The sequence below is a fragment of the Alexandromys fortis genome, unplaced genomic scaffold (assembly GCF_014885135.2).
Source record: "Alexandromys fortis isolate MF-2015 unplaced genomic scaffold, M_Fortis_MF-2015_v1.1 scaffold_77, whole genome shotgun sequence".
In the NCBI taxonomy this organism is placed as follows: domain Eukaryota; kingdom Metazoa; phylum Chordata; class Mammalia; order Rodentia; family Cricetidae; genus Alexandromys; species Alexandromys fortis.
In genome coordinates this window covers 6,211,708-6,235,092 of record NW_026067967.1, presented here as the reverse complement: position 1 = coordinate 6,235,092, position 23,385 = coordinate 6,211,708, and the positions used below count along the sequence as shown (strand labels likewise).

The following is a 23,385-nucleotide window of genomic DNA, read 5'->3' as shown; positions in this document are numbered from 1 at the left end:
GCAAGCACAAGGCCATGGGTTCAATCCTCAGCTCTGGAAAAAAATGAGGGGTGGGGGTCATGTGAGGAGAGAGACTTTACAACAAAACAACAGGCCTCCCACGGCACCTGGCACCTACCCTGCCCTGGGTAGCTCTCTCTCCACGTTTTCAACTCTTCCCCTTGCCTGAGACAGGGTCTCCTGGGGCAGCCGACTCCCAGTGAAGACAGAAGATTGCAGAACTCCCGATCCTGCTGCCTCTGCCTCCTGCCATCTACAACCCCCTGACCACCCAGAGGTGTCCTCCCAGTCTTCAGGGGACCCTAATATTCCTGAGTGTGACTCCGTCTAGTCTGTCCTGCTCCCCAAGAGAACCGCCCATCTCTTCTTCACTCTCTTTCCTACCACATGAACCAGAAACAGAAAGACCATGCTGTAGACACCTCTACTGTCTCAAAATCTCAACAACTCATCATGTGCTCAATAAATACCCAGTCAAAGGCAAAGAGCCGAATTAAAAGTAACACAGCTAACAAACTCTGTGTCAGTTTTCTCAACCAGATCATCCTTTTCCGAGCAGACCCTTCTGGAACGTCTTTACTTGTGTGCATGTCCTGATGGATTGGGTTCTGACAGTGAATATTACACAGATCTGCTGCCGGCTGAAATCACTGCCTAACGTGACCAGAGGAGTAGTTTCATAAGCAAAACATGTGAAAGCAGAAGTAAAACTTGAGCAAACACACAAAGCACACACGTGTGTGCGTGTCCTTCCGTCTTCAGAATGCAGTCCTCATCATGTTGGTGGCTATAAGGGATTTCAGGTAGTTCAGTGATCCTGCGCATGTCAGGAGTTTAGTTCTGTGGTGGACACTTCTCCACCATGTCAGGGCCCTCAGTTCAAATTGCAGAAAGGGCTCAAGTGTGACACAAGCCACAGATACGAAAGGCAGTGTCAGGAAACAGAAGAGGCAATGACATCCCCACTGCCACCAAACTGATTTATTTCCTTAGAAAGACAACTTTATATAACATCCACGAAAAGCTAACAAATCAAAGATCAAATCTAAATCTTGAATCCTGGGCTAGAGAGCCTGTTCCTAACACAGGGACTGAAACTCATTTCCCAACACCCACATCAGGCAGCTCACAGCTGCCTGTAATTCTGCTCCCAGGGAGCCAACTCCCATTTCTGGCCTCCAAGGATTTCTCTGTATAGCTTTGGTGCCTGTCATGGAACTCACTCTGTAGACCAGGCTGGCCTTGAACTCACAGACATTGGTGTACCTCTGCCTCCCTAGTGCTGGGATTAAAGGTGTGCGCCACAACCATCCAGCCAAGACCCTATCTTTAAAAAAAAAAAAGTTTCTTTTAATAACAACCAACACAAAACTTGGTTGTAAATTCTTATGTACGTAAAGAACTAGACTTCTGCTCTGACCACACAGCCTTTAAGTCACAACGTACTTTCATTCTGTAGGATGTTAATGGTGTCATCCATTATGCAGTCTGGAGAGAATCCTGCCGTCTTTGATAACAAGCCCAACAATGACGCAATTTTCAGTCTCACAGATGGATCATTTTCCTAGGAAAAAAAAAAGCAACTGTCATTTGCTGCTCTGCCCTGAGCTATTGAACACACAGGACATGGGAAAAGCACACCCAGAGGAAATTCACAGATCCAGATATTCTAGAGCTTCCCTTCCGGAAAGTAACTCATACAACTCAAGACACGTCCTCTACCACTGTGACACTCCGTACTCAAGTGAAAATGCTTATGTCTTCCTGATGTTGCTAACTGCGACAACTAAAAGAACGTGCAGCTGACATGCATGTCAGAGCCGCTTTCCCCATGGACAAGGCAGGCACTGAACGCCATGGCTGCTGGAACCACAGCTTGTGGAGTGTCATAGAGAGCGGGAGTGACAGGGGCTGGAAAGAAGGCTCTGCGGCTAAGAGCACTGGCTGCTCTTCCAGAGGTGCTGTGTTCAATTCCCAGCAACCACAAAGTGGCTCACAACCATCTGTAATGAGATCTGGTGCCCTCTTCTGGCCTGCAGCGTACATGCAGGCAGAACGCTGTATACTAAGAAATAGATTTTTAAAAGGAGGAGTGGTGGAGGTGGTGTCCACCACTGTGATCACTAGGAAAAACCCTTTATCACCAACGCTTGTGGATCACCAGATCCTGTTCAGAAGGTCGGGACAGGAGAGTGGAACTGATCAGCTGCAAAGGAAAAACAACAACGAGATGTCTCGTCAGCTTGACGGGCAGGGGCTCAGTCGCCAAGGTGGCTGTGGTTGGAAGTTTCTCCCCTTCCTTCACCACACTGTACAGTCAAGAGTGAGGTGCAACACCAGCACTGAAAAGAAGATAAATGAAGATACAAACTTGGGGGGGGGCCTCATCAGTGTTGACATTAAGTCATCTTTCTATGACAGTGACCCAAGTATTTAAACCGGGGTTGGAAGAAATCAAACTGCCACCCACCTGTGATCACAACCACCCGACTCCTCACCTAGATATTTGGGGTTGTGCTTTCCTTTTTGATTTCCCATTTACTTGTGTGTGCGCTGTGTGCGCACGTGTTATGTAGGTACAAGTGCACCACAGCACATGGGTGGTGGTCAGAAGACAACTTCTGAGTTGGTTCACTGCTTCCACCTCGTTAAAGATGGGTCTCTCTTGTTTCTGTTGTGCTACACACTGCAAGCTAATGGGTCTACAAACTTCTAGATGGTTCTCCTGCTTCTGCCTCCATTTCTCCATAGGAGTGCTGGGATTACAGATGTGCCACAGCATCCAGCTTCTGTTTGTTTGGTTGTTTGGCTTGGTTTGGCTTTTTGAGACAGCGTTTCTCTATGCAATAGCCCTGGCTGTCCTGGACCTTGGTCTGTAGTCCAGAATGGCCTCGAACTCACAGAGAGCCACCTGCCTCTGCCTCCCACGTGCTGGGACAGGCTCCAAAAGCTACAGAGAAACCCCATCTCAAAAAACCAAAAAGAATATAAATAGGAGCTAGAGATGGCTAGGCAGTTAAGCGCAGCTGCGGCTCTTGCAGAGGACCTCTGATAACTCCAGTCCTGGGGGTCTGAGGCCACCCTGCGCTGTTAAGAGGGCGACTACAGCACGTGTGAAGGCCTTAAATCAACAGGACAGCGGGATAATGGGCACACCACATTCCAGGGCTGAACACGGAAGAGACACGGCTGACACCAACTCTTCCTTTGTGCCCTCACTCCGCTCTACGTAGAGTTCACTGTCCTCTGAGCCAGCCATCTACATGCCTTTCTCCACTTAACCACCCTGCAAGCTTCTGCAGACTGCGCACCTCGCCTCATCTTGGCATCCACGGTGCCTCGCAGAGGAATACCTTCCTGCTGCTTGGCACTGTGAACCCACTCTGCAGGCAGGCACAGCCCAGCTCTGACAAGGACCCCACCAGCTGCTTACCTTATAATAATGCTCTAGGAGAATCCTGACTACCCCCTCCACGCTTTCGGCCTCCACGGGCTTCCTGGCAAACTGGAGGAGGTACTGCAGAGCATCTGCTGGGGAGCTGGCTTTGCACAGGTCGAGGTGGAGGGCGGCAGACTTGCTAGGCTTTGTCAGCCGGAGCTTCTTGGTGGCGATTTCCTCCTGCTGTTGCTGTAAGAAGGCAAAGAGAAGATGCGAAAACAGAGACCTCAAATTTAACTTGGGCTTGTCGGGTGGAAATAATTTTTCCTCTCTAACACACGCGCTTAGCTAACAGAACTTCAGAAACACAGCATCATAAGGCCAGTGAGATGACTCAGTCGGTAAAAGTGCTTGCTACCAAGCCTGCCAGTGACCTGAGTTCCATCACCAGAACCCACTCTTACACACACACACACACACACACACACACAGTTGTACAAAAGAAGTAAATGTTTTAAAAAAAAATGCTTAGCCCGGCAATGGTGGCGCACGCCTTTAATTCCCAGCACTCAGGAGGCAGAGGCAGACGGATCTCTGTGAGTTCGAGGCCAGCCTGGAACCCTGTCTCAAAAAAAAACAAAAAAAAAATGCTTAAGCGCTATAATTCCTTAAGTCCTAACAAAGTATGCAGGTATAGAAAAATGTCATAATCACTAATTTTCTTTATTCTCTAACATATTACTTTAGGGCAGGTGGCAATCATCTCCCTCAAGTTTGCTCTATCAGGAAAACTGTAGTCAGGAACGTTGTATGACATGAAGAAAGCAGCTCTGAAATCACGAGAATTCTACGTCCTTGACGCTGTCTCCTCTCTATGAAGAGCATGCCAACCATGAGAAACGTAAATTACTGTTTGACTGTACTTACATGTGATAAGCACTAGACACACGCGGGTCCCCTCTTCCTCCTCATTTTCCTAACAAAGAAAGAAGCACCAAGAGCACAAAGATTTCACTTCCTCGCTCTGTGCTAACTGTGCACACAACACTCTAAAGTGAGTTTTCTGACGGCTGCCTGTGGACACCTGCGACCTCGGCGCCTGGGAGGCAGAGGTGGGAGGCTCTGACACCAGATTTAGTTCTCAGAGTTACCTGGACTGCAGTTGGCTCAAAACCGAGGACTGACTTTTCTCTCAGGGGATACGTAAGGAGGGGAATAATCTCTGCCATGGCGAGTACTGTTTTAGGGAGCCAGGTCCCATTACTTCTGCCATCAGGGAACATGCTGATGGGGACACACGTACACTGGCACCTCAGCAGCGCCAGGTGAGGAGAGCCAACAGGAGAGCACAGCACAGCGGCATGGGAGCAGCAGCAGAAACTAACCCGAACCTTCAGTCAGGTCTTAAAGCAAAGGCACAGGGCCACTCGGGATACAGCACACAAAGAAATAAAGAATGGCATACATTTTGTGTAAAACAGACATCTGCATGAGTTCAGAGATGTGGGGGAGAAAGCAGCGAGACTATGTAACAACATAATTGCTTTGAATGCCTCCAACGTAAAAAAATAAAAAAAAAGCAAAACAAACAAAGCAACCAACCCCGTTAGGCTCCACCTATACTTTCCACAACGGAAAGGAACTGGGGCGGGGCTAGAGAGATGCTTGGTGGTTAGGAGCACTGGCTGTCATTCGGAGGACCCAAGTGCAGTTCCCAGCACCCGGGTCTGGTGGCTCACAAGTATGTTTAACTCCAGCTGCAGTGGTATGCAAACACATGGGACACGTTCACACAGACATACACACAAATAAAAATAAACCGTTAATGAAGATACGGGGAGAGGGAAGGGAGGAATACAGACCCAAAAATCCCAGAAAGGAAGCCATGGGTGCAGGAGCTCTGGAAAGCTGGACCCCCTGACCCAAAGTTCAGAACTAATTTCCCTCAAAGCTATCACAAGAGGCTGCTGGGAATGTAGCTCAGTTTGTAGAGTAAAGCCTAGAACATTGGAGACCCTAGGTTCAATCCACAGCCCTGCATAAAGAGGAGTGGAGGCAGGCTTAGAAGCTAACAGTCAACCTCAGCTACACAGCAAGTCTGAGGCACCTGTGCTCTATAAGGACTTTGTCTTTAGTTGGTTGGTTTTTTGTTTTCTAAGAGAGATTTTCTGTGTAGCCCTGGCTGTCCTAGAACTTGCTCTGTAGACCAGGCTGGCCTCGAACTCAGAAATCTGCTTGCCTTAGCCTGGCGGTGGTGGTGCACGCCTTTAATCCCAGCACTCAGGAGGCAGAGGCAGGCAGATCTCTGTGAGTTCGAGACCAGCATGGTCTACAGAGCTAGTTCCAGGACAGGCTCCTAAACCACAGAGAAACCCTGTCTCGAAAAACCAAAAAAAAAAAAAAAAAAGAAATCTGCCTGCCTCTGCTTCCTGTGTGCTAGGATTAGAAGTGTGTGGCACCACCACCTGGCTAAGACGTGACTAAGGGCTAAGAGCACTTGTTCTCACTCTCCCAGCACCCACACGGTGCCCCACAACAGTCTGTAACTCCAGTCTCTGGTTCCAGGGGTGCTGACACACTGTTCTGGCTCTCCCTTTACGTGCTCCCAAGAGGCAGGTGCTCTGATACACATCGGACTTTGTAGCCAAAGACTTCCCACCATACATGGCACACCGAAATCACTAAGTACTTAAAAAAAAAAAAAAAAAGCCGGGCGGTGGTGGTGCACACCTCTAATCCCAGCACCCAGGTGGTGGATCTATGTGAGTTCGAGGCCAGCCTGGTGTACAGAGTGAGTTCCAGGAAAGGCTCCAAAGCTACACAGAGAAACTCTACCTCTAAAAACCAAATATAAAAATAAAAATAAATAAAAAAGAAAGAAAAGAAAAAATATCTAAATGCTGCATCACATTTTATACATACATGTATAGATACAGAAATTTGAGATGCAGAATGAAGATTCACCTCTTCTACAGACACGCTACAGAACACAGTGACTGTCCTGACAGGCTTGGTCCACCTATCAGAAACTCCGACGGAGGACGACGAAGAGGCAGTCCTGCGACTCTCGCCTGCTCTGTCTGGGGCCAGAATTCTACAGACCCCTTGGCTTATTTTCCCATTTGTCTCTGAAGCGAGGGAGCGAGAGTTAGGAGGATTCCGCCAGCAGCTGAGGGCAGGAGGATGCAGACGGAACCCGATCTGGCACGAGCGAGCGGTGAGAGATCAGAGTAACGTAACCGAGAAGAGAGTTTGAAAAATTATTCGGCACTTTGTTTCTCCTAATAATCTTGGTGTTTGTGTGTGGTTTTTGGTGTGGGTGACTTGTTTCTAAAGTGGGCTGGGAGTGTGATTCAGACGTAGAGTGATGCTTAGCACGCGTAGGACCCTGAATTCTATCCCCAGAACAAAAATAAATAAAGAAAAAAAGAAGAAAAAGAAAAAGTCAGACTACACGCGAGACCAGCGGCCTCGACCTCACACGCCCCCGACGCGCAGCCGGAACCGGACCGGGTCACGTGAGCCAGGACGCCCCAGTGGAAGCACAGCCTGGGGCGAGGACGACCTTCCCGCGCCGACGGCCAGCGCTTACCTGAACCACTTTCGTGAACTCCTCATACACCCGCTTTTTCAGGTGCGCCGCCATGGCTGCGCCAGACCCTCTCGGCTTCCGTACTCTGGGCGAGCGCGCGCGGGGCGGGGGGTGGGGGGAGCACTTCTGTCACCCCAAACTCCGCCGCGATCCCACAAGGCACTGCGGCTCCAGGATAGAGAGGCCGCTTCCTGAAGCTCTACGGCCCGGTCACCCGGCTGCCTTGGCTCCAGCGGAAACGGAAGTCCGGGCGCGTCCTGAAGGCGGGATCGCGTCCAAGGCTGAGGCGTGTGGTGCAGACGTGGACGTCAAACCCTGAGGTGTGTCCTGAGAAACAACAAAACCTGGAAACCACACAAAATATAGCCAAAAGCTTCCTGGAGCAATAGTGAAAGGTTTGAGGTCATTTTCCTGAATGATACTACTATAAGACTAAAGATTTAAGAATGCTGGGCTGGAGAGATGGTTCAACGGATAACAGCACTGGCTGCTTCCCTAGAGGACCCGAGTTCAATTCCCAGCACCCACATGGTGCCTCACAACCATCTGTAATGAGATATGGCGTCCTCTTCTGGCCGGCAGACATGCAGATAATAAGTAAATTAAAAAATAAATAAAAGATTCAAGAATGCTGGGACCGGGGGCTGGAGAGATGGCTCAGTGGTTAAGAGCATTGCCTGCCCTTCCAAAGGTCCTGAGTTCAATTCCCGGCAAGCACATGGTGGCTCACAGCCATCTGTAATGAGATATGGCGTCCTCTTCTGGTCTGCAGGCAGACATGCAGATAAAAAGTAAATTAAAAAATAAATAAATAAAAGATTCAAGAATGCTGGGACCAAGCCTCTGTCGGACGGGTCAGCGTGCTGTGCTCCCCGTGTCTCTGGAGAGGAACCAGCATTTCCTCTGATAGCTGTGGAGGAGTGGAAAGAATCTTGAGTCTGAGGAGGAAGCCAAAGTTCTGAGCCTCTGGTACAAACGTACCGATCATGCATAACCTGACAAAAACATGCTTACAATGGAATGAAACAGTAGAGAAACAAGAACAGCCTGTAAGCGAATGTATGTGGTACTGTGAAGTTTTACAACTTACAAGAAAAGAAAGTTAATATGGGATATTTAGGGGAGGAAACAGGAGGTTAGTAAGTACAAGGACCCAAACACATTAAAGGTTATCTTCTTTCTCTCTCTCTCTCTCTCTCTCTCTCTCTCTCTCTCTCTCTCTCTGTGTAATTTTGTTTTTGAGACAGGATTTTATTGTGTAGCCTTGGCTGTCCTGGAACTTGCTCTGTTGATGTGGGATTCCCCTCTATGCTATGAATACCATTGGTGAATAAAGAAACTGCCTTGAACTGTTGATTGAGTGGAACTTAGGTAGGCGGGGAAAACTAAACTGAATGCTTGGAGAAAGGAGGCAGAGTTAGAGAGAAACCATGTAGCTCCACTGGAGACCGACACTGGAACTTTAGCTGGTAAGCCACAGCCAAGTGGTGATACACACTCAGGAAACAGAGGCAGGTGCACCAATTTCTGTGCATTTGAGGCCAGCCTGGTCTACAAGAGCTAGTTCCAGGACAGGCTCCAAAGCTACAGAGAAACCCCGTCTTCAAAAACCAAAAAGAAAAATTAAAAAAAAAAAGATTTTTTTTCTTATGTATACAATGTTCTATCTGCATGTATGCTGCAGGCCAGAAGAGGGCACCAGATCTCAATATTGATGGTTATGAGCCACCATGTGGTTACTGGGAATTGAACTCAGGAGTTCTGGAAGAGCAGCCAGCGCTCTTAACTACTGAGCCATCTCTCCAACCCCCCCCCCCTTTTAAGGGTACATTTTCCATAGAAAAAGACGATATCTCAGACTTCAGAGACAGCAGAGCATATGCTGTATCAAACAAAATAATTAGCAGTTTCTTGAATAAATATTAGCTGTTCTTACTATTCCAATATTTGGCTATCCTCTCAAACCCAATTGCTAATAAATGTAAGACCACTAGCTAGATGGATTTGTCCCTGTACTCCCAACCACGGGGAGACTCTTAGTGGCTAGCCTGAGCTTTATAAGAAGTTTAAGGCAAGCATGTGCTAACCATAATTTTATGTGGAAAATTAACAAAACTGAAACTAAAAGTAGTGGCTCAAGAAATGAATACAGTCAAAACACAATGACATGATTATGAAAATGCCATGCTGAAAACCATTTGTTTGCATGCCAAGCAAAACAAAGTATGGTGCCCCAATCTGTGACCCCAGCCCCCAGGCAGTACAGAACTCAAGGCCATCCTACAGATGGGGAACCAAACAACCTCAGGATAAAATTGGAATGATACTGAGCTGAGCCCGTGCAGATTCGTGAAGCGTTCCATATTATTAAAGCAGCCTAAGGAAAAGATTTCGAAGGCTTCAGCTCCTCAAATCAGTGGCAAACACTAAATTAAATTAACAGTGAAATCCTTGTGTGTATGAGTGGCGTGTCCATGGTGTGTCCATGGATAGCTATAGAAGCTGAAGGTCAGTGTTGGGCATCTTCCTCAACTGGTTCCACCTCGCTTCTTGAGACAGTGCCTCTCACTGACCCCTGACCCTGATGCTGTTTTGGCTAGATTGACTAGATCCAGCGGTGACATCACAGGCATGCTTCACCACACCGGGTCTGGGTACCGGATGTCTAAATCTAGGTCCTGGTCATTTGAAGGAAGGACACCCAAGGTTATTTTCTGGCCTCCACGTGTGTGTGTACACACACAGTCGAGTAGAAGATAGTAAGGAGGTGGCCCAGTCAGTTATGTTCCTACCACACACTGGAACCCCTGAACCGATACAAGAGCCAGGCATAGAGGTGGGGATCAGTACCCTCAGCTCTAGGAAGTCAAAGACAAGCAGAACCCTAGCGCTTACAGGGCAGTCAGCCTAGCCAAATTATCAATAAGTCTAGTGAGAGTACCTGTCTCAAAAGCACACTCGCGTGCACACACAAACACACCTCTGTATAAAGCCGTGCTAACGAACACCATAGGACGAATGTCACTCACGTGCCAAGCTTTAACCACTAGAAACTGGCTATTGGAACTGCGGTGAACTGGAGTAAACTATGAAGTAGCCTTTCTCTTCTCTTAGCTTTCCATTCTGCCCCGACATGTCTCTGAGGAATGTCTCTAGAGCTTGTCATCTGATCTATGTCTTCAATTATCAGGCCATCCTTCACAGATTTATTGTTCTCTGTCTAAAAAGCATAAAAGCTCCATTTCCTTAGACTTCACTCTGTGTGTGTGTGTGTGTGTTTACATGTGTGCTCTCTCAGCAAAGATCCTGCTGCTAGCTCTATGTGTAACCCTGTCAATATGACTTTAAGACTTCTTCCATTAAAAGATAGGGTCATCCAGGTGGGGTGGCACACACCTTTAATCTCAGCACTCCAGAGACAGGGGTATGCAGATTTCTGTGAAAGTTCCAGACCAGTCTGGTTTATATAAGGAGTTTCTGGCCACTCAGTAAGACCCGGCTCACTGAAACAAAAGAAAAGAAAAGTAGACTCCATCTTCCCAGCCTTTGAATTCTGGTTGACATTAAAAATTGCAGGCAGAACATAGCAGAAGTAACAATATAATAGATTTGACTTGAGCATTAATGCACACCTTTGGAGACAGACTTTGTTATACTGCCCAGAAACAACCATGCCTTCCCATCCATGGCAGAGAGTCATAGCACCCTGAAAGAGCTCCAAGAAGGGAGGGTTGTGCTAGTTTTATTACCCCATTACAGAAAGTAAAACTGCTCCTAGCCTCTCAGCAGATCTGTAAACATCATCAAACAAAGCTGTCAGTGCCATTTGCTCAGAAATGCCGGCATGTCTCCCAACAGTTTGTTAGAGTTAGCTGAGCTGACTGATTGGCAGTGAAATAAATCTGCCACCACAGAGTGCCTGTGGAATGGAGAGGTAGCTCTCTTGGTAGAATGGGTGTCTATCATGTGGGAAGCATTCTGTTCAATCCACATCATCCCCAAAGGAACCAGGTGTGGTGGCCCATGCCCAGAATACCAGCATTTGGGAGGAGGAACCAGGAGAGTCAGGAGTTCAGGGTCGTCCTTAGCAACAGCAAGTTTGAGGTCAGCTTTGTTGCTAAAGAGTCCCCTGCAGGACTGGAGAGATGGCTCAGAGGTTAAGTGCATTGCCTGCTCTTCCAAAAGTCCTGAGTTCAATTCCCAGCAACCACATGGTGGCTCACAACTGTCAGTAATGAGGTCTGGTGCCCTCTTCTGGCTTTCAGGCATGCAGACAGAATATTGTATAATATACATATATATGTTATATATATTATATATATATAAAAGAGTCCCCTGCAAAGTGATGTACTCTCAGGAGGTAAGCCTCAGTGTCCGCTGTGGGCAGGTTAGACACGTCAGCGGCAAGGTTGAAGTCCACACTGCAGAACCTAACCTCCAACCTGCCTTTGGCATTTTGCTCATCCATTACTTCAGAAAGCAAGCATGCAAGGAACTGGTCGAAGAGACCAACTGGATAGATTAAGGAGGCGTGGTCTTCCTGGATTCCTCCAGGAAGTGTGTCACTGGGAGGTTTTAGATGCCCTGCACCATTCCCAGATCACTGTTTTTTGCTTGCGGTTCCAGGCGTGAGCTCAGCTGTCCCTGTGTCCCAGTGGACTCTTATCCCTCTGGAACCTAAGACTCTATGAGTTGCCTTGGGCACTGTGGTTTGAGTGTAGGAACAGGAAAGCAACCAATAAGCCAGGAAAAAAGTTTTCCTCTTTTATCCCCGAAAGGACTGAAGTGAGTTAGATGCTGTAGCTCATGCTTGTAATCTAAACTCAGGAACCAGACTTCTTGGGGCCTTAAGTTTTTGTTTGTTTGTTTTGTTTTGTTTTGATTTTCGAGACAGGGTTTATCTGTATCTTTTTGGTTCCTGTCCTGGAACTAGCTCTTCTAGACCAGGCGGGCCTCGAACTCACAGAGATCTGCCTGCCTCTGAGTGCTGAGATTAAAGGTGTGCGCCATCACCACCCGGTGGGGCCTAAGTTTTTATGTGCCTTGCTGTTTTTTTAAAAGGCTGAGTTCTTATAAACTTGGAAGTGATCCAGCCCAGCCCTATCGCAACTCCAGGTTCAGACCTGTCTGCCATTTGCTTGGACAAGTATTTTGTTTCTGATTTCAGATTTTGATCCAGGGTCTCATTATTGAGCCAGAAGTTGCCTTGAGTATGGGATCCTCCTGCCTCAACTCCACAAACTCTGGGATTGCAAGTATATGCCATGGTGCTAGGCTAGAAAATGGCTTCAACTTTTTGTATTTGTTTGTTTGTTTGTATGAAGGCCAAATGACAACCCTATTCTTGTGTGTGGGTGCCAGGGATGAAGCTTGGAGGCAAATTCTTTTTACTGTTGGGCCATCAGGCTAGCCCGTTTTTGTCTGTGTGAGAGTTATGTACACGAGGGTGTAGTTGCCTGTGGAGGACAGAAGAGGGCATTGGACCTCCCTGGAGCCAGCATTATAAGCAGTTAAGGTGTAAACTACTGCACCAGGGTGTTCTTACCTACTGAACCATCTTTTCAACCCCATTTTGTTTCTTTAACTGTGTATGTGTGTGGGCACCCACCTGGGTGCATGTATGCCACAGCATACCTATGGAGCTCAGAGGATAATTCTTAAAAGCCAGTTCTGTTATTTCACTGTGGGCTCTAGAGATCCAACTTAAGCCCTCAATTTGCACAACAAATGTATTTATGCACTGGTTTTTTGTTTGTTTATTTTTGTGGGTTTTTTGCTTTGTTTTTGTTTGTCGAGACAGGGTTTCTCAGTAGCTTTAGAGCCTGTCCTGGAACTAGCTCTAGTAGACCAGGCTGGCCTTGAACTCACAGAGATCCTCCTGCCTCTGCCTCCCCAGTACAGTCAAAAGCCACCACCGCCTGGCTTCTCTGTGTAGCTTTTGACTGTACTGGAACTTGCTCTGTAGACCCAGTTGGCCTCGAACTCACAGAGATCCGCCTGTCTCTGCCTCCAGAGTGCTGGGATTAAAGGCGTGTGCCACCATTGCCCAACTTGTTTTTGTGGTTTTTTTTTTCTTTGACACAGGGCTCTCTGTAAGGCTCTGGTTGATCCGGAACTCCCTCAGCAGTCCAGGTTGACCTTGAACTCAAGAGGTCCACCTGCCTCTGCCTCCCAGCTGGGATTTAAGGTCTGGACCACCAGGCAAGGTCTACTGTGTTAAAAATACTGTTACAATCCACTGGAGGAAGTTACAGACGCGAGGCCAGATCAGAGTCCTTTATTTAATCTGTGGCTGTTGAGACAGTCCTGCCACAAAGAACTTTTGGCCCCTAACTTGAGCACTAAGGATTTATAAAGACAAAACACAATGATGTCACACCAGGTGCAGGCTAGAGGAGTTTTTGCATCAGGGTTATTTCCCAGCAAGCAAGGAGGAACCTTTTTATCTGTTAAACATTGATAAGCTTCATTTCCCAGAAGACAGGAGAAACCCTACTTTATTCCAGCCAGCAGGATGAGGCTCCAGAGGGGAACAGGTGTGGACAGTCTGACCTCTCCTGAGCTGTTTCGGTGGGGTCTCAATCTATATCCAAGGCTAGCTTTGAACTCGTGGTGGTGCCGGGCGGTGGTGGCACACACCTTTAATCCCAGCACTCGGGAGGCAGAGGCAGGCGGATCTCTGTGAGTTCGAGACCAGCCTGGTCTACAGAGCTAGTTCCAGGACAGGCTCCAAAGCCACAGAAAACCTGTCTCAAACAACCAAAAAAAAAAAAAATTAACTCATGGTGGTTAGTCTTCCTCAGCCTCCTAAGTACTGGAGCTACAGGCCCAGCTTTAGAACTTGGTTTCACAAGTTCCACCACAGCCACTAACAAACAGTCCCCACTCCTATGGATCACCACCAAGTGAAGATGAATATCCAGAAGCATGTGTACGGGTCCTTGCTCAGATGGTACCTCTGAGGGGACACCATATACCCCTTGGCTCTAATGTCCTTCTCCAGGCAGTACACAAAGTCCTCCGTCCCAGGGCCTGCCTTCCAGGGCCCAAATTTGACGACAGGTGTCTTTTTGGCCTCCAGGATATGCAGCGGCTCCATGCACTTGGCCTCCTCCTCCTCCGTGTGCACCACACACACCACCACCTTGGACGAGCGCATTGCCACGGCCTCTGCCCGAGCCAGGTGCAACAGGACCTCCAGGTTCTCCCTGTAGTTTGGCACTCCCAGCAAGAACTGCATGCGAGCCACCTGCTCACCGAAGATCTGGGGCATATCCTCCAAAACCTTCACCAAGAGATGGATCTGGTAGAACTTAGCCTCATGGTAAACCTCAGGAATGTTCTCTGTGGGCACTTGCCCAGTGCGTAGGTAGTCCAGGATAGGCCCAAAGTAGGTGCCAGGACGATCAATGAAGAAGCGGCCGTGGGCATCCTTGTAGAATTTTGCTGATCGGGATAATATCTCGGAGAACTTTGAGCCTGGATGTTTCATCAGGGTGCCCATGGTGGTGGTGTAGAACTGTCCACCTACGTTCAGCTCCACAACCTGCAGACACAAACGGTGGCGTGAACCAACAGTCGAGGAGACACACCGCAACAACCTACCAGGGGAGGTGCTGTCTGCAGTGATAAAAGTGAAGGCTGCATTTACAACCTGAAGGTTCAAGTACAGGTCAGGGTGGGGGCCAGTGATGGGGACGGTCCTTCATTTTGAGGTAGGCATGGCCTCATTCTCAACCTGTCTGTCTCACAGCCTCTTAGGATTTAAGTACTGTCCTGGAATTAGGAGACCCCAAAACAAGCCAGCTGCTGGGGTGGGAAGCACTGAGTTACCAAGTCAACAAGTCCTACAGGGGCTATTTCAGCTGTGTGGGGGGGTGTGGCAGGAGAAGAAGGACCCAGATCATACAGCTGAGGAAACCAAACTCAGAACGTCCGCCTCCCTAGACTTCAAGGCCCCTTGGCAAGGCTGTTTGGTTAACCTTGAGTTCACCTCGTCTGAGCAGGGAATTATCAAGGAGCTACAGACTAAACCTTGAATAAAGCATTCTGCTGGCAGTTCCTATTCTGCAGGCGCTCGGCTTCTAGGTCCTCTCAGTGCCCTCATTTTACAGATAGAGAAAACCCAGAGGAGAGATGCACAGACCAGGGGAGTGATGAAGTGCACCTAGGACCAAATGCCCACCAGACGGTCTAACACCTCAGGGTGGGTGTTCCAGCCCATGCCAAGTCCTGCCTCACTGAAGCCCATGTTAGCTCCCTGCCTGGGGAAGGAAGCTCACTCCTTACCTTAAGCCTTGACCTCTGTGAAAACGGAAGCAAGATGGACACAGAGAACTCAAATCTTGGCAACTCTCAAAGTCTAATCCACCCAGCCGCCTCAAAAGTCCTCTCCAGCTGGGCAGTGGTGGTGCTCACCTTTAATCCTAGCACTCGGGAAGCTGAGGCAGACAGATCTCGCTGAGTTCAACTTCAGCCTGGTCCACAGAGTGAATTCCAGAACAGCCAGGACTACACAGTGAAATCCTGTTTCAAAAAACTAAATTTCTGAAGCTAATTTACAGAAACCATTTTCCTAGCTAAGCTGTGGTAGCCCAAATGTCATTCAGCACTCAGGAGGCTCAGAAGTGTTTGTGCCGTGGCTATACAACAAGACCCCATTTCAAACAAAGCAAAACTAGTTTCCTACTCTACCACCCTGCGCGACACTGTGTTGTTTATCTTATAAGACCTCAGCCCTGTCCACAAGCTTCTTTATTCTGTGTCTTTTTTAAAAAAAAAAATTCTTTCTCCGCAAAGTACCCAGCCTCTGCAAATCTTAGCTTCCTATCTCATCCATACACACTGCCCAGTGTGCTCCTAGAACGATGAACTTCTTTTTACTCTCTGGTGGAAGGCCCCTCTTCATCTTTACTACCAATCCCCTTGCCAGTTCCTGGGTGGGTGGGAAAGCCTTGGTGAGTGGCTGGCAGAGACTTTGCCTCTGGGGGGAACCTGCTGGGTGTGGAGTCTGTGACAGCCATGGAGATGCAGGGAGGGACCTGGCTTATCTCTCACCCAGTTTGGTCAGAAGGGTCCCTACACCTTCCTGGGTCTACCCAGCATTCATACATTATCTGAGCCTCCCCTCCCCCAGCTGAGTGAATGAGTGGCATCTCCACTCAGATGTTCTCAGGCCCCCAACATTGACCCCTTCTGCTGTTTCCCAGTTAGCTGAGTCAGAAGCCCAGCATAATGTGGTTTTTCCTTGATCTTAGTCTCCCCTACACACTTACTCACCACCAAGTCCTGGCAGTCCTGTTGCTTTGCTAAGTTCTGTGGCCCTTGCTAGGGCCTACCCCTGGATCCATTCTGCACACTCAAACCAGAGTTCCTTTTCTCTGAAGCAAACCTGAGTCTCCTGCACTAAACACTTGAATAGCTTGAGGTTTCCCAGGCTCTTTGCAACAGGCCTACTGCTTGGCCTCTAGCAAAGCAGAACAAAATCACCTACTGCAGCCTCCCTCTATCCATGGCGGGTTGGGGTCCCAAGCCCTCAGGACTTCACTCTCTTACGGCTTGCTTCCTATCACTGAGTCTACCCATCTTTCTTTTCTTTCTTTTCAATCCTTTTTTCTTTCTTTCTTTCTTTCTTCCTTCCTTTCTTTCTTTCTTTCTTTCTTTGAGATGGCATTTCTGTGTAGTCCTGTTTATTCTAGAACTCACTCCTTGGACCAGGCCGACCTTGAACTCAGAGCTCTGCGTGTCCCAGTGCCTCTGCCTGGGATTAAAGGTTCCCCAGGGGCCTTCCAGAAGGGTGGTCTTATGACCCCAGAGTGACAAGTCATTCTAAGGTTACAGTAGCCTCTCACTTGGGATCCCGTTTGCTGATCCTCCATTAGACTGGGAGGTTTGAAAGGGGAAAGCTATTCCTCTCTGCCATACGAGTCACCAGCACCCACTAGCAGGGCTCAGCACACCAGAGACACTCAATGAATACCTGTTAGAGTGAAGGAAGTTCACCCTTGGCCCCGATCCGCAGCAGGACCTGGTATGCTGATAAACGCAGATCTTCCCCTACCTGGCATCAAGCTCAGTGCCGGCTCCCTGCAAGGCCTTCACCCAGGAACTCACAAAAGCCCTTCTTGAGCAGGGACGATGGAACACCTAAGTGCTGAACCCCTTGACACTAGGCGGGTAGCTTTGAAAACAGCCGGCAATGACATAGTCATCACACTATTGGAAGGAGCCGCTTGCCCTGCTTCTGGGTCTGCTCTCTCCCCTGACTCAGTGCTGCCGAGAATAAGAATTTTATTCTCTCAGCGTGTACCCAGACTTACTGTTAGGTGCTAAATGGGGCAGGCACCTTTAGGGGCTAACTTCTACACTAAATGGGAGGGGGTGGCATGCCACCTACTTATCACACTCTCAAAGCTGTCTCTTCTTTAATTTCAACTAAAACTCTGGGGAAGTTCATTGAGTTTTCTGATTTATTTATTTATTTGTTTGTTTGTTTATTTATTTATTTTAGGCAACCACCCTAACAGAGTGAGCGTGTCCTGACAGAGTGAGCATGTCCTCACAGAGTGAGCGTGTGCTGACAGAGTTCACGTTGGCTATCTCCCCTTTCCTTTGTTTTGTTGCTGTTTGGTTGGTTTGGTCTTTTGTTTGCTTGTTTTTGTTGTTGTTTAGTTTTTCTAGGCAGGGTTTCCTCAGTGAACCAGGCTGGCCTTGAACTCACAGAGACCTCACAGAGAGACTCACAGAGGCCTGCCTCTGCCTCCCAAGTGCTGGGATAAAAGGCCTGTGCCACCACCGCCACCACCACCGGGCTTGTTTTTTTGTTTTTAAAGATAGTCTCCAAAAGCCTAAGCAGGATTGCGGGCCTGTGCTGTGGAATTCAGTTAAAGAATGATTCTCATTATTTCTTGTTCCTGTTTTGTTGGCAGTGCTGGGGACTGTGTCCTGATCCTCCCACTGAGCCACATCCTGAGCCTCTGAGCGTTTGATCTATCTATGAACTAAAACTGAGTGTGTGCTTTCCTGTGTGGACATGTATAGACTTCTTCAATAAAATGCCCACCCTTCCTTCTTGGGGTCTAGCACTACTGTGAGAATAGCCCCAGTGTTATCCTCATTAGTTACTCTTTCTCCCTTCTCCTCCTCCTGGCTTTGCACACAGCGAACGCCGCCGCTGTGCTCCCAAAGTCCTCTCACCCAGCCCATGAGAGAAGGCAAGTAAGCAGGGCACTCTTTGGGGGCAGAGGGAGCTGGCCAGGCTACCCCTATCAGGCAGAATAAAGGACTGACTTAAGTACCCTCTCCACCCCACCCCCGGACTATGCAGAGTCAGAGGTTTTCAGAGGGGACACACACAGGAACTAACACAGACCAAGTGAAGTGAGCCAGGGAAGAAAAGAGCAAGTGAGAGAAGGCACAGAGCTTGGTGGAGCGGGAGGGGGAAAAGCACAGGTATCAAAGGAGATTACTGACAGGCGTAAGAAGATGCTCCCCGGGGGTGGGAGTGGGGGACTACTGGAGGGTGGGCGAACGAAAACGGCATCCGGCGGGGGTTGGAGGACGACGGGAGCAGCCGCTGAGCAGGGGTGCACTTACAATGTCCGGGTCAAAGCCCAAGATCCTGGACTCCTGGCTGAGCTCCTTGAGTTGGTTGACGGGCAGAGACTCCTGGCTGAGCTCCTTGAGTTGGTTTGCCGGCAGGCTCATCCTGGTGGGAAAGGACAGCTCGCAATGACCACACAGCACCGCCTTGCGCTGATAACTTATGGGCGGGAAACACAGTCCTGCCACGTGTCGAAAACTTCCCAGCCGGAGAGGCTCGTGACTCCCCGCCCCTGAGAAACTCTGTGCCTCCCCGTTGCCTCCTTCGTGAAACATCCTTAGTGCTTGCTTGTTTAGCTGGCTTAAAAGCGCTCTGAGGTGTTGAGCACCGACTCCACTGGGTCTTTGAACTGTCATCAACTTCAAGTAATCTATAATCTTTCAGGGAAGCGGTAGTAGGAGACAATCACGGGGCTCTCAGAGGGTCGATGTCAGACCAGAGACTATAAAACGGTAAGTAAGAAGAAGAAGAAAAAAGCTGCCACTCAAGGCAAGGGCTGTGAAACTTACCCGTTCCATGCCTTAGTTCTGAGTGAGAAAAGTCTTCTCTAAAACATATTTACACTACGGGAGCCCAGTACGGTCATCAGCAGCGACAACAGCCAGACACTTAATTCCAATGAAACTGATTAGACGCTGCAATCACACACTTGGCAAAGGAAATAAAACCAAAGAGACTGGAGGGTGGTTCAGTGATAGCACACTGCTTAGCCTGTATAAAGTCTGGTTTGAGCCACAGCAAAACGTACAATACACACACCCCACAAAGAAGAGAGCTAGGAAAGTGGGAAGGAAGAAAATGACATCCACCGTGTTCGTGTCCCACCGTGTGCGTGTGCGTGTCCCATAAAAAGAGATAATAAAACCAATTTTCAAAGAATGTACACAGATAGCAAGGAGTCCTCAAAGAAGCTCACTGTCCAAAACCACAAACAACCACTAAAGGAAACAAAGTGTCCGTCATAGGAAACAAAAGTCAAAGGAAACAAGCCCGAGTCCCTCATGTACAGTGTGAACGGATTTAATGTCATGAGATAAATGAAAAAGCGCATCTAAAACACGGGCTGCAGGTGTGGGTACGTGGTTAACGCATTGCCTAGCATGCACCGGACCCCGTCCTAAACACACATCTACAGAATCAAAACCACACCTAAACCCAAACGTGAGTAAAGAAAATACAATGTTTTAAAAGACCAGGGAGATTTATTTTGAGCCCAATAAAACCTCTAAAAATGCAACACTAAGATAGCCGAAATAAACCCTTACTGCAGCTTAGAAGGATTTAAACTAAGGCAGATGAAGGAGCAGTGACGTGTGTGATGATCTGTCCTGTCCCTTTAAGAGACAAGCCACGCCCACTCCCTTCCCTTAAGGGAACTGTAGGAGCCAGCGACTGCCTGAGAAGTCTGGGAGGCGGGAAAAGGAGTGTTCAAACTTTGCTCGTTGGAATGTGAACTGCTGTAATCGTTAGACCATAATATAACCGACTCTATGTAAAGACATGGAAAATTTTAAGAAACTTTGCTTGATCAGGAGTTGGTTAAGGCACTGGGTTCAAGATACTTTACAGCATCAAGAGTTAGCTGGAAACAGGAACCTTTGCAAAAGTACAAACTATGAAATGTCCCTAGCAGAAGTAGCCCACACCTTGCATCTAGTGAACTGACCCTAAATGAACCTAGTTTGTAGTTCATAATGTCAACCCCAGATGATGAGGGGGGTCTCCTCCCTACTGCGCTGCGTCTAGTGTTGTGGTCGAGTCCCCAGCCTGGCTGGAGAGTGCGCTGAGTAAACCCTGCTTTTGCTTTTTGGACTTGACTGGATTCTGGTGGTGGTCTCTCTGAGGGTTCTCAACTTGGGCACAACATCTAAAACAAAACAAAACAAAAAACCCACTTTTGGTTATCCACCCAACAGAAAAAAAAAAGGGCCCATTTTGTATGAATATATTTACCACTGATCTGTTTGTGTTAGCCAGATTAGCTACAGTTAGCAGCTGAGTAAACCTCAGTCTGTCTTTGCCCTGCAATGCTGTGTGTCTGTTGAGAAGAAAGGGAGGGACTGGGAAGGCGGCTGGCTCAGCAGTTAAGAGCGCTTGTTGCTTTTTCAGAGAACTTTTTTTATATTTATTTATTATGTGTATAATATTCTGTCTGCGTGTATGTCTGCAGGCCAGAAGAGGGCACAAGACTTCATTACAGATGGTTGTGAGCCACCATGTGGTTGCCGGGAATTGAACTCAGGACCTTTGGAAGAGCAGGCAAAGCTCTTAACTACACTGAGCCATCTCTCCAGCCCCAGAGAACTAGAGTTTGGTTCCCAGCACTCACATCAGGACACTCACAACTACCTGTTAACTTCAGTTCTGGAAACTCTGATGCCCTCTTCTAGCAGGAGAGAGGGAACTTAACTGAGAAAAAGCCTCTATCAGATTGACCTGCAGGCAAGCCTGTGGGGGATTTTCTTTAATGATGGTAAATGCGGAAGAACCCAGCCCACTATGGGTGATACCATCCCTGGGCGGGTGGTCCTGGGGTATTTAAGAAAGCAAACTGAGCAAGCCCGGCAGGCAGAGCAAGCCAATTAAGTTAAATGAATGTAAGCAGCGTTCCTCCACGGCCTCTGTTTTTTTTTTTTTAATATTTATTTATTTATTTATTATGTATACAATATTCTGTCTGTGTATATGTCTGCAGGCCAGAAGAGGGCACCAGACCTCATTACAGATGGTTATGAGCCACCATGTGGTTGCTGGAAATTGAACTCAGAACCTTTGGAAGAGCAGGCAATGCTCTTAACCCCTGAGCCACCTCTCCAGCCCTGCGCGGCCTCTGTTTTAGTTCCTGTCTCCAGTTTTCTGTCTTGAGTTTCTGTGGTAGTGGCTTCCCTCAATAAGCTGTGACTTGGGATAGATAAGCCAAATAAAACCTTTCTTCCCCAAGCTGCTTTTGATCATGGTCTTGCCGTTATCCAGTTGGTTGGGTGTAGGACTGGAGAGACTTTTTGTTGTTAATATATCTTTGCATTGACATTAGTTACAGTAAAAAAGTGAAAAAACAAAAAAAGCAAGAAGTAGCTTTTCAACATGAACAATCTAGAAAGGCTGACGAGTAGAGTGGCTGGGAAGCTTGGTCTTGATGGAGGATGATGTTCAGTTGAGAGAGACCTGAATAGATTTTTCATTAGAATGTTGTACAAGAGAAGGAGGGACAAGGTATATATATATAGTCCTGACTGTTCTGGGGCTCACTATAGTAGACTGCTTGCCCTTGTCTGGCCTCGAAGTCACAGAGATCCATCTGCCTCTGCCTCCTGGGTGCTGGGATCAAAGGTGTGCGCCACCATGCCCGGTTTGAATGCTGTGTCTTATGTAACAAATATCTAGAAATATTCTGTGGGCAAGAAAATGAAGCGTGAAGAAATGAAATGAAGACCATATAGATTTCCAGAGCCAAGTTTGAGCTCTGTGACTGTAATTCTGTTGCTAGACAGACATTAGGACGACCTTGGAATTGAGATGAGTAGCTTGAAGTAAAACGACCCCCCCCCACTATGGGTGCCACCATCCCCTAGGCAAGGGATCTTCCACTGCATAAGACTGAGAAATCAGTTGGTCACTAGCCCAAATGGGCTCCTGTCTTTGTGACTTCCCCTCTATTATGGGCTGCAACCTGAACTGGGTGCCAGATAAACCCTTCCTCTTTTAGCTTGCCTTTGTCAGAGTTTTATCAAAACAAAAGTTACTGTGACAATGACTTTTCTCTCACTCATTCTCTCTCTTGGCCATGAAGGGTTAATTACTTTGTATCAGAGTGCATTGATCTATTTTCTGTCACTATAGCCAACTTTCTGAAGTTAGGTAAAGAAAAGAAAAGTTGGCTGAGTGGTGATGGTGGCGTGAGCCTTTAATCCCAGTACTTGGGAGGCAGAGGCAGGCGGATCTCTGTGAGTTTGAGGCCAGCCTGGGCTACAAGAGCTAGTTCCAGGACAGGCTTCAAAGAAACAAAAACAAAAAAAGGAAGAAAGAAAGAAAGAAAGAAAGAAAGAAAGGAAGGAAGGAAGGAAGGAAGGAAGAAAGAAAGAAAGAAAGAAAGAAAGAAAGAAAGAAAGAAAGAAAGAAAGAAAGAAAGAAAGAAAAGAAAAGGAAAGAAATTTATTCAGCTCACAGTTTTGGAGCTAGATGAGAAATCCCTATTGATTCAGTCTCGGGTGAGGACTCCCCTGGCTGGGTCACATTATGGTGCATGGCGCCAGGGAAACACGTGAGACGGGAGAGATCACACTTCACACACAAAACCCAGAGAGAGACCAGGCAGAGGTCAGCAACGACCTCCGGCAGGGAGGTCCTAGCTTTTAAAGGTTCAGCCAACTGTTAACATCGCCATGTGAAGCCATGTTTGCTCAGACCACCCATATCCAGTCCACAGCCACAGGCAAGGTATGCGCCTCCAGCAACATCCCTCGGCAAAAAATGGCCTAGCCGCGTAGACGGGGCTATGATCTCCTAGAGATCATATAAATCACGCTTCCCTGATTTATACAGTCCACAGCGCACTTTGCTTTAAGCAGTTGGACTCTCAGAGGGATTAATGGCAGACTGGGATGATTCCCGCAGGAAGCCAGCAGTCGCAAGGACCTTCAACCCTGAGTGGAGGGCGCGACACTGAGTAACAGCTTTTAGCTCCATTTCCTGTCTCCCCCAACCCAGCTGTCTGCACTCCTTGCCTTTGTTCCTGCTGCCCCTTCTACTTTGAGTGTCCTTTGCCTAGAAAGCTCAGAGTCAGCTTTGAAAATGAATTTAGTCGTGTCCCCC

At 48.0% G+C, this 23,385-nt stretch overlaps 2 protein-coding genes across 2 annotated transcripts in view; both read right to left on the bottom strand.

Moving 5' to 3' along the window:
- Ints4 (integrator complex subunit 4) overlaps nt 1–7,701 on the bottom strand; it is a 54,900-nt gene extending 47,199 nt beyond the window's left edge. Inside the window, exons 1-3 of the mRNA XM_050154464.1 lie at nt 6,972–7,701; nt 3,434–3,628; nt 1,447–1,564 (exon numbers count right to left, since the gene is read on the bottom strand). Coding sequence (XP_050010421.1) covers nt 1,447–1,564; nt 3,434–3,628; nt 6,972–7,025 — 367 coding nt within the window. The 5' untranslated portion in view covers nt 7,026–7,701. The remainder of the gene's footprint in view (nt 1–1,446; nt 1,565–3,433; nt 3,629–6,971) is intronic.
- A 5,531-nt stretch (nt 7,702–13,232) lies between these two features.
- On the bottom strand, nt 13,233–19,786 carry Kctd14 (potassium channel tetramerization domain containing 14). Its single transcript, XM_050154571.1, has 2 exons — nt 18,567–19,786; nt 13,233–14,517 (listed from the first exon to the last, which is right to left on the bottom strand). Exons 1-2 carry the CDS (start codon nt 18,927–18,929, stop codon nt 13,867–13,869), a joined length of 1,014 nt encoding a protein of 337 aa, XP_050010528.1. The 5' UTR covers nt 18,930–19,786; the 3' UTR covers nt 13,233–13,866.
- Nucleotides 19,787–23,385: the final 3,599 nt, after the last annotated feature.